The sequence below is a fragment of the Sceloporus undulatus genome, chromosome 11 (genome assembly GCF_019175285.1).
Source record: "Sceloporus undulatus isolate JIND9_A2432 ecotype Alabama chromosome 11, SceUnd_v1.1, whole genome shotgun sequence".
Lineage (NCBI taxonomy): Eukaryota > Metazoa > Chordata > Lepidosauria > Squamata > Phrynosomatidae > Sceloporus > Sceloporus undulatus.
This window is the reverse complement of record NC_056532.1, coordinates 5267218-5278080: the sequence shown is the minus strand read 5'-3', so window position 1 is coordinate 5278080 and position 10863 is coordinate 5267218. Positions and strand designations below refer to the sequence as shown.

At 44.8% G+C, this 10863-nt stretch overlaps 2 protein-coding genes across 2 annotated transcripts in view; one reads left to right on the top strand and one right to left on the bottom strand.

Annotated features, from left to right (window-relative positions):
* Positions 1 to 10863, bottom strand: part of RPS6KB1 (ribosomal protein S6 kinase B1) — a 152713-nt gene that overhangs the window by 110219 nt on the left and 31631 nt on the right. The window lies entirely within an intron of this gene.
* Positions 566 to 10857, top strand: RNFT1 (ring finger protein, transmembrane 1). The gene is made up of 8 exons (XM_042442710.1): positions 566 to 1018; positions 2461 to 2537; positions 4185 to 4285; positions 4682 to 4835; positions 7125 to 7283; positions 8448 to 8513; positions 9600 to 9701; positions 10084 to 10857. Exons 1-8 carry the CDS (start codon positions 640 to 642, stop codon positions 10216 to 10218), a joined length of 1173 nt encoding a protein of 390 aa, XP_042298644.1. The 5' UTR covers positions 566 to 639; the 3' UTR covers positions 10219 to 10857.

Genomic DNA, 10863 nt, shown 5'->3' with positions numbered 1-10863 from the left:
CTTGTCAAGCCACCACCTGTCTCTAATCTAGACCTTTCGGAAAGCTGAACCATCCAGCGAAAGACCGTCTGTGCAAAGGACGCACATTATTTATATACAGGTCATGTTTCTAGGGATCCTAAATGATCCTAAATGCATGGGCTCTTCAAGGGTCTTGGGGCAAAGACTTCGGCAGGGACCTTGGAGGCGGCAAGTCAGATTGAACCAGAGGCCAAAATTCAATGTACAGTGATCTTTCGAGAGAGAGAAAATTGGTTTCTAGACCCTTACCGTTTTTGTCGTCTTCCTCTTGACACGATCCAGTTTGTTGGTCTTGAATGAAGCCCAGACTTGGACACAGCATTCCAGCTGAGTGTTCACAAAGCAAAACAAGAATGGTATTATTGAGTCCCTCGATCGAGAGACTTTACCTCTGTTGATGAAGTCTAGAATTGCAAGAACATATTAAGTCAAATCTGCAAATGCGGAGGGCCAACCGTACTATACCTTCCTACTCTTTCATGACTCGCTCTGCCTAATGGTAGGTCTTAGAAGCTGTCTCACGCACATTAATGCTCTTTCTAAGTATGCTCTGTTCCTTTTAGGGATCCGCACCCCAAAACCCAGGAATTTGGAGCAAGCCACTGTCAACCCGATACCATGCAGCCCAACTCTAACAGTCGCCACAGCGTACCTGCAAACGGCGACAATATTGCTACCTCCCAGTGCGTTCATGCGGCGGCGTCGCCGGGAGAAGGTTCTTGCCAACACGGAGGGGATGTTCACATCCAGCTGGGCACAGTTCTTGGAGAGGCTGGAGAAAATTTGGGCTCCAGGCACCATCCACGACCGGGGACTCAAAGTCATTCGCGCGCCCACTCCCACGGCGAAGCGAGGGGCAGCCAAGACGGCGGCGCGGATTTGGAGGAGCAAAGCGGCAGCTCGCTCTCGGAGCTTTGCTATCTCCTCCAGTGGCTGTACAAGAGTCTCCCGTACCTCTTGATCCTGTCCATCAAACTTCTCATTCAGCACATAACCGGTAGAGTATAAGGTTTTACGGCACTCTGGATGCCACTACATTTGTTAGGGTTAAGGGTGAAAGAGAAGAAGTCCTAGATGGCTTGACGGTGGGAAGTTAAACTGATCTACATGACCTGTACATTGTGCAAATTAAACAGGTTTCCATTTTGTATTAATTCATAGAATGCCAGTGTTCCTTAGAGGCATATTTCTGGTTTCAGGCATTCAAACCTATTCTCATCTTGCTTTTGCCATTTTATACAAGGGGCACCATTTTACTCTGCCATGGCGTATTATGGGATTTGAGCATCCATGGATTTTGGTATCCACATAGGGGTCCTGGAACCAAACTCCAGTGAACAGAAAGCACTTACTCTTAACCTTTTAATTGGGCTAGCCTAATAGAGTGCCTTGTTAGATGCCTTGTTTAATACCGAAACAAGACGCATGAGGAATGTAGCCTTGTTTTAGGAGAGAATCGCTTTCCTGGAAGCCTTCACAAAGTGTGATTCTTCACTAAAACCAGGCCCATGCTCTCCATGCGTCTTGTTTTAGTGTTCGGTGACACTCACCCGATGTCCAAATTGCACACTAGAAGTAAAATGGAATACAGTATTGGCATGTAGGAAATAGGAAGAATCGAGATTAAGGACAGAGTAAAGTGTGTTTTGCATCAGGGTCGGGGAACATGTAGACCATGGGCTCCCAATTTTAAAATCTATGGCCTGTTACAGACTGCCAAAATAAAGCTGCTTTGGGTTTCTTTGGAGGTATGCTGTTTAAATGATGCATGGGTCCTAAGAGTCCGGAGGTCGCGCCAAAGCCACACTCCATTCCTAAGCACTGGAGTGCAGCTTTGGTGCAGCTTCTGGATTCTTTACATCATTTAAACAGCATACCTCCAAAGAGACCCGAAGCAGCTTTATTTTGGCAGTCTGTAACAGGCCGGTGTGACCAAATTCCTCCCAAATGCATGCAAACACACAGTCAAAAAAAACCTCCACCCAGCTCAAAACTTCCATCTCAAATACCTCCTTTCCCGTCTTCAAAATAGTAACAGGACCTCTCTGATGAATTTGGACCTCATCGTCCAACCCTGAGAATCCCGAACTCAAGCCTTGCAGGTGTTTTGGAGTTCAGCTCAGCCGTCTTGGCCAATAAGTCTGGGATTTGGGGAGCTGAAGTCCAAAACACCCGGAAGGCCAGAGTTTGGGAACCGCTGGTCTAGCGCATGCTTTTATTCCTTGAACATTGAGATGGTTTCCTAGCCGGTGAATAGTTGTATATATTACCCATGAGTATAGAGCAGCTAGTATATTTTTGTTACGTTGTGAACCTTTCTGCATGTGGTCCTCTTTAATTTTCCCCTCTATTTTATTTTTTAAATTCAGTTCATTGAAATTATTTTGGGTTCTTTTTTCCTCTTTTGCTTTTATAATTGACCCCTGTTTTTCCCAATAGGCATTTCTCTGGCAGTTGGGCTGCTAACAACTTTTATGTATGCAAACAAAAGCATTGTAAATCAGGTTTTCCTAAGAGTAAGTATTGACCTCTCCAGTGAGGTTGTAAGTATATATATATATATCTTATTAAGAAGTTAAAAGCCTAAATATTGGACTTGTTAGGTCAAACTGCTACTGTCCAGATCTGTAAAGAGTACAAATCCCATCACCTCACCCATTGCCCATTCTGGGTGGAGGATGATAGAGGTTGTAATCCACTGGGGAGGTGTCTTTGATGAACAGCATGCTTAAAATATTGCTTTTTCAGTTTCTTCACCCCAAAACAGTGGCCATTATTTGGCCAGTGAAGATGCCTAATCCTAGTGGAGTCATTTCTGATGGCCTCCGTCCGCTTGGATCCCTTGCCCAAATATTTGGAGGCGATAACTCCCTTCTTGTGCCTGAATGGTACTATTTTGGGTACAGAGGGCTTTGTTTGGTGAAGAGGGAAGAAGGGGATGCCCACCTCTGCATTGGCCCAAAGGAGGCATATGTCACCCGTGTATCTCACTAGCAATTACCATATAGGATTTTCCTCCTCCCCTCCCACTTTTTATCCCTTTACGTGGCTTTATTTTCTTCGCCTTACATTTTATTGCTATGATTGGATTACAAGCCATACCTTTTCTGATTTGCTTACGAATAATGAGCTCCAATAGCCCATAACATGGCACCCGAAAACATGTTCCTTTCTTACACGGATTTTAGTATCGAAGGCACATGTATGACAAGAGTTAGACGACTTTAAGATTTTCTTCAGGAACAAGACGACTCATTAAGCATCTTTCACAACTGAGGGAAGGTCTAGTAGTGTTTCTCCTAGATCCAAGGCCTTCTACCCAAAATTGGCAACTCTCACTCCCTTCTGTACCCTGAGTGCATCCTAAAAACCTGCTCTGAAGGCTGAGAAAACCATCTGGAGAAGGTTTTTGGGGCTGCAGCAGGAAACAGAGAAAGTCCCAGTTCCTCTGGCCCTGGATCCTTCAGTATTTGATGGACTCTGGACTTGGATCTGGGTGGTTTTGGGGAGCCAAGGAGTGGTCTCTGGGCAAGCTGGAAGCTCAGTTTCCTCCAAACACGATGTTGCAGCCAAGCATCCGCTTAGGCTTCACAACAATGGGCTCATGTGTCACTACAGTCAAAGACGCACATTTACATATTGCAAATGAAATCCCAAAGAGAAAGATAATGGTAGAATGTGGACTCACTTGCAACCTGTAGGTGCTTTTGGTAAGGCCTTATCCTTTGATAACCAAAGCTGCCAACTTCCTAATTATGTGGAGTTGGGGGCCTTTTTGTGCTATGTGAATAGTGCAGGTCCTTTCAGACTATGTAGTTGTATTGCTCTGATTCCATTTCATATGAATTGTCCTAGGCTATATCCTGGGATTTGTAGTTTGATATGGCACTAAGAGAATCCTAAATAACCAACTACAAATTCTGCGATTCCATAGGGTGTTGCCATGGCTCTTGGAGCGGAATCAGTACTGCAGTTGTGTAGGGTCCTCTGTGCCAATGTTCTGAAAAGTCCAAGGACTATATGAGCTCAGCATGTTATTGTACTTCCAGTTGGAAAATTCACATTGAAAGGGTAGTACTGTAGTCTAGCGTCTTGTCTGTGTAATAAGAACAGCTGAGCCACATTGGGCCAACAGTGTTAATTTTAAACTCCTTACCTTGCAGGAAAGGCGTTCCAGATTGCAATGTGCATGGTTGCTGGCGTTTCTAGTGGGATCGTCTCTCCTCATCTATTACGCATTCTACTCCCAATCCCTTCATTACAGGTGAGTTATTCTGCATGGGCTCATTGTCAGCTTGGCTAAATCACAGAGCTTAGAAACGTTCCTTTTCTGAAGGAGAACTCCCTGGGAATTTTGAGAACTGCAGTCCTAAAAGTGACTGATCCAAGTTCATGGAGGACGGTAGGTTTGCCAAGGGGGTCTTAACTATTATAACTGAGCCAGTTAGTAGAGGACCAGTCCAAAAGAGTGGGGTGTCTCCCTCAACCTCAGCCAAACCAACCGATAGCTCCCTCTTCTATGGGAGCTCTTTGGGTTTGTCTGCATTCAAAAAAAGCATGGGAAAGCCTTGAATCAGCATTTCAAAGAATGGTGGCAGTGCTCTAATGTCAAAAAAACAAACACAAAACACTTCCTTAAATGCTCGTTCCTGTTCCTCAGCCTGATCTTTTTAAGTCCCAGCGTGGATGTTACAAACGTCTGGGAGGTACTTTGGATGGTGGGCATCACAGACTTCATTCTGAAGTTCCTCTCCATGAGCTTGAAATGCATCGTTCTCCTGCTGCCTTCTTTTATCATGTCTTTTAAGTCCAAGGTAAGAGAATGTTGTTGTTTTTTTTAGTTTACTAGAAACTAGTTTAGTGTTTTCTAAAAGTAACTGGTTACACTGCAAGTTGCTTACCTGAAGGCAGAACTACATTGTTTTGTGCACAGTCGGCTCTAGCAATCTCCAAGAAAGTATTCCTTCTTAGCAAATGAAAAAGCAGTGAATATTCAGTAGGGCATTTCTCGGGCTGAAATACATACACTTTCCTCCTCAATTTTACAAGGGCGGCTGCTAATAATGTTTTGTTGGTCGTCCCTGATGGCCTGGGATTTCCCATGTTACCAGTATAGGAAGCTTTATACCTATTCTGAATAGGATTCACTCGCCCTTAAAGCTGTCAGTACCTAAGACAGCTGTGAGTACATAGATATAGCTTGACTGCAGAGCATTATCATCATGTCCAGTGTGTGATCCCCGATTGCCTGGGAGCAGTCAAATGAAGCTGAAACTAGATAGAGCTGGGGAAGTGGTGAATGCCACAAACTGCCATAAAGAAATAGAGCATTAAGAAGTTTTAGTTCAGTCCTAAGGCTCCTGGATCAGACCAAAGTCCCACTTAGTCCTAGAATCCTGTTTCCCAAAGTGCCCAAGTAGATGCCCAATGGCATGGACATGAGGGCAATAGCAGGACATGAGGACCATAGCACTTTCCTACTGTTGTTCCCCAAGGATTGGCACTTGGAGCCTCTGATCCTGGCACTATAGCTTATGACTGGGAGCCATCGATAACCTTCTCCTCCGTGCATTTCTATTATCCCTGCTTAGACTATTTACGTTGGCCATTGTGACGCAGTGTGGATAACAATTCCAACATTTTGAATATGCGCTGTGTAAAAACGTTACATGCTGTACATGTCCTCCATTCCCTGCTATGCATCTTCACTGTGTAACTGACAGAGGGAAAATTCCCTTTCTCTACACCGTGGCTTAACTTTCTAAACCTCTTGCACCCCATTTTCCTCACTCGTGTTCACAAAATCCTCGAAGTGAAAAGGGGCCCCATACCTATCACAGTAATGAATGGCGACGCGCACTTGGCTAAAGTGGTCTTAAACCGTCGCTGACCAAAAGTTAAGTTTTTTATGCTTTAAAAATAAATATGCAGCCGCTAAATGCATGTAGTAATTAGCCGCAGAAAGTATTTGACAAAGTAATGACAGTTCAACATTAATGCTGACTCTTCTATAACGCTTTGATGTATGATTGAAGGACGGCGGCCGTTTCATCCGGCTTAAACAATTTAGGTGAGAGGAGAAAGGTTTAATGACGGGATAAAATCTGCTTTGCTTTCAGGAGGGGGCAGCAGAGCAAAAATAAATCATTAAGTATTATCACGGTAGGAGCGAATAATGAAAATCTTGCCTGATCAGCAGATATCCACGTTATTGATCTGGTGAAGGAATGTCTGAAAGCACAGCCAGATGGAGATTCCTGGCATTGGGGCTGTATTATATATGCTAGACTGATACCTGAAAGGTGAGCCTCCGAGACTTGCCTGCGAAGAACATATTTCCAACAGTAAAAATTAGAGACGTCTGTTTGTTTCAGTCACATAAAACGTATGCTACTGGCCCAGTGTTGGTTGCATCTATGAGCTATGTAAAACTACTAATATTGTGCAGCTTGGTTATTCCAAGGGGTTTTTAATAATGTAAGTACAGTGGTGCCTCGGGTTACGAAATTAATTCGTTCCGCCGCCGCTTTCGTAACCCGAAAAGCATTCGCAAGCCGAAATGCCATAGGCGCTAATGGGGAAAAGCCGCGATTTCGTGCGAAAAAGCGCCGAAAAGCACCAAAATTTTTTCGTAACCCGAAATAACCTTCGTAACCCGGAACAGTTTTTTTAAATGGATTTTTTTCGTAACCCGGAAATTTCGTAAGGCGGCGCATTCGTATCCCGGGGTACCACTGTATTGCTAGGGCTTCCTATGCTCCTCTCTCAAATGTTGCTTGGATTGTTTGGCTGTTTGAACACTGCCTTGTGCCAAAAACTTGGGGAATGGAGTATGTCTTAATCATCTTTGGACATACTACCTTTTTGTGTACAATGGGTTTTCATTCTCTCCTGTGAGGGGAGCATTCACATATTGTTTTCCCAGATGCATTCTAAAAGAGGAAAGCCAAGGAGGACTAGGTCTTATATTGTTTCGAACTTGTAATTTGGATTTTAAACCTGTTTTTGAGCTCCGATGAAACATAAGGTCAGCAAACATCCTCACTCCCTCCAATTTTGTTCCTAAACATTCCTACCCCACCCTTTTTTAAATCCTTCTGCAGGGTTACTGGTATATGCTCTTGGAGGAATTCTGCCAATACTACCGCACCATTGCCCCTATACCAGTTTGGTTCCGATACTTTGTCGGCTTCAGGGAGCTGGACAGTGCGCTGGGATGGAGTCTTGGAGTCTTACTCGCTTTGCTGTATCTTATTCTCAAGGTAAGCAGTGATTCTTTGACCCGTTACAGACTGCCAAAATAAAGCTGCTTCGGGTCTCTTTGGAGGTATGCTGTTTAAATGATGCATGCATCCGAATAATCTGGAAGCTGCACCAAAGCTGCCCTCCAGTGCTTAGGAATGGAGTGTGGCTTTGGGGCGACCTCCGGACTCTTAGGACCCATGCGTCATTTAAATAACACACCTCCAAAGAGACCCAAAGCAGCTTTATTTTGGCAGTCTGTGACAGGCCTTTGTCTATGGGAAAGAGGATTTGTAGGAATAGGTTAACTCCCCTGGGCTGATCGTGACATGTGGGGATGCAAGTCCACCTCGCACCTGCATATGTCTTCTTCCATCCTCCACAGTGACCAAAGCCGCCCTCTCAGACTCATCATTCAGTCTCTGCAACCGTTCCATGGCTAGTGGAGAACAAGTGGTGGATCAGAGAAGCATCTGGCTTTGTCCCTGTAACCAGATGCAGAAGGATCACATCATCCACTGAGACTTCCAGAGGACCCAGCGGGTGACAACTGCTCTGTGTCTGGCTACAGGAACATAGCCATATGCGTCTCTGATCCTCCAGCTCTCCGTAAACCACCAGACGGCTGTGCAGGAGGATCTAAATGATGAAACTGGGAGGGACGGTGAGAGAAGAGACACAGCATCAGTGAAGTCAAAGACTTTCATGGCCAAATCCATATTTTTTAATGAGGTGTTTGGGCTATGTGACTTTGTTCTGGAAGTTTATTCCCGACACACAGTATATGTTTATACCCTACTCACTCCCACACCAGCATTCTCTGAATATGCCAGCTACAGATGCTGGCAAAACATCAGGAATAAACTCTTCCAGAACATGGCCACACAGCCCCAAAAAAACCCACCAAAAACCATAGACACAGTATAGTTCTGCAACTAATAAAACCTGATGCTTTCTAGGCCTATAAAATGAGGCCAGTGGTGTTTAATTAATGCTTAAGGACGCCTCAGAAATTCATTTGTATCCTGCTCTTTCCTCAGAACTGGGACTCAGAGCGGAGAACTGGGATTCAAATTTAGTGGCTTTAAAATCAAGTACATGCTTCTGGGAGCTTGACCAAATGAACCCCCTTTTTTTTAATGTACAGATCCCATATTGTATACCACTTGTTTCCATTTTTTCAGCTCCTGAGTTTTTTCGGACACTTGAAAAACTTCAGGCGGATCTTGCGGATATTCTGCACGCGACCAGTGAGTATTTTTGTGCCCTCGATAAACAAAAACGAGATAAGCAGCTCTAGTCATTTTCCCCATAGGAAAATCTTTCAGCTTCAAAACGAATGGCCAAGTTCATAAAGAAGAGCGGTTGATCTCTGCCAAAGCTGGGCAACTGCAGGGGCTGGCAGGGCAAGTTGTAGTTCCTCTCAAAAGGGAAGTGTTATCACATCACTTTCTGTTGCCGTTTAGAGAGGAGGCGCATGGGAAAACGGATGTGTTTGGGTGTTGTACACGGTTCTAAAGTGGGGTGGGATGGGGATATAGTCACACATTAAGAGTCCAGGATATGTTTAGGCCTTGTCTGACCCAACAAAAGGCAATTCCCTGCATTGCTCACATTGAGCTGAAGATGTAAACCCTTCTGCAAACATGGCTGGACTAAGCACAACCCTCTAGATCAGTGATGGCGAACGTATGGCACACGTGCCAGAGGTGGCACTCAGAGCCCTCTCTGTGGGCACATATGCCATCGCCCCAGCACAGCATTTGCTAGAGTTTGTTACTAGAAAGCCAGAGGGACATGGCACTTTGCAATAAATGAGTGCGTTTTAAGTTGCAGGTTGGGCACTCAGCCTCTAAACGGTTCACCATCACTGCTCTAGATATAGTGGCACTGCAACTTAGAGCAGCACTAGCCAGGAGAAACTGAACAATCAAGAGTGCCATTGCTTTCTAAATCAGGTTTCCCTGCCCTCTTTTGAACAGCTGCTATTGATTGGGGAGAAGTTCCAGCAGCCGTTTTCCTCTCCTTTTCCTCCCCAAATAAAAACGAGAGCTAATGTGACATAAAGACTAATCTGTGAGCCAGCAAATCCACAGTTCAAATCTTACCTCTGTCACAAACATCCAGGGGAGTGACTGTATTTAATATGCTCTGCCTAAGGTTATGGAGGCATGTTGAATCCATGGGTAGCCAAGATCCAGCACCTTCCCCTGGAATCCTTTTTAAGTTTCCAGACTCCTACATTTTTCCCAGACTGAACTGTTGCCCCTTCTATCCATCTTCTCAAAAGTACTGCGGTTTCCTCAACCGTTGACTTTCCTTCTGTCCCTTTGCAGGGCTACGGAGTAGTAGCCAGCAAGCGGCAGTGTGCCGAAGTGGATGACATTTGCTCCATCTGCCAAGCTGAATTTCAGAAGCCTATTCTCCTCATCTGCCAGGTAACTCTCATCTGTCTTCGGCTAGCTCAGGTATAAAAGCTATGCGCAGAGCAGTAGCACTACTACGGGCAAAGAACAGCAAGCCGAGCGCAGAATTAGCGTGCTTTAGCATTTTTACGTAGGCAACGCCATGAACACTTCACTAGCACATGAAATATCTTCTATCTGCCTCTGTGCAACTCCTAGTGAAGAGATTGGGAGATATTGAGAGATACAGTCAAGTCATACTGACTTATTCTCAATTATCCTCCTATCATCGGCGTACAGCTGAATTTTTGGGATGCAAAAATTAGCGGGAGGTAGATAAAGGAAGGGAATTGCTGTCAGACAAGTGTTCGGATCAAGTTGGGATGCTCTCATAACCAAAGCGTTCTCATTTCAGCACGTGTTTTGTGAAGAATGCATCGCGCTGTGGTTCAACCGAGAGAAGACATGCCCGCTCTGTCGAACGGTCATCACCGACCACATCAATAAGTGGAAAGATGGGGCCACTTCAGCACACCTACAGGTCTATTAAAAAGAAAGGGATCATAATCCTGCCAGATACACATGCTTCGCAGTGTAAACTCATTTAAAAACTGGGCTTCACTGTTTTGTGAGGAAAGGATTACAAAGAGGGTCGAGGACAGAAAGGGATAACTCCACTCACTCAGGGCTTTATGCAAAGCTAAAAACAGCTTTTTCTTGCACAGGCTCCCTTTTGTCTGCTTCCAAATGGTACTTACCCTTCAAATTGTGTGTAAACTTGGGAGATAGTTTCTTGAGCTTTAAGCGGAGCCTCCTTGCAGAGTTGAGCCAAGTCTTAAAGGGACCTACTACTAAGGAATATGGTACCTTGGCCTGAGTCCGATTCGTAACCCTAAGGGCCCATTCCCGCCACACATTAAAGCTCTGTTTTAAAAGCCAGGTTTCCATCCTGTGATTTGCAGTTTACAAAGGGGCATTTACAACGGTCAGACAGAGAGCACTAAATAGCAAATCCCAGGATTGAACCATGGCAGTTAAAGCATTATCCAGTTCTATACCTGTTGGTTTATAGTCAAGACTACCAACAGGATCGCAGCACTTGAAACGCCAAGAATCAGGTTTGTGCAACACATTGTGTCTTGTTGCAGCTGTCATTTTGCCAGAGCTTGGGAAAGTTACTTTTGACTACACCTCC

Bases quoted from the DNA above. Each gene is read 5' to 3' on its own strand.
- RNFT1 (XM_042442710.1), top strand. From the start codon at position 640: ATGCAGCCCAACTCTAACAGTCGCCACAGCGTACCTGCAAACGGCGAC. The intron at 4,836-7,124 runs GTAAGAGAATGT...ATCCTTCTGCAG, and splicing joins TCATGTCTTTTAAGTCCAAG to GGTTACTGGTATATGCTCTT. The intron at 8,514-9,599 runs GTGAGTATTTTT...GTCCCTTTGCAG, and splicing joins GGATATTCTGCACGCGACCA to GGCTACGGAGTAGTAGCCAG.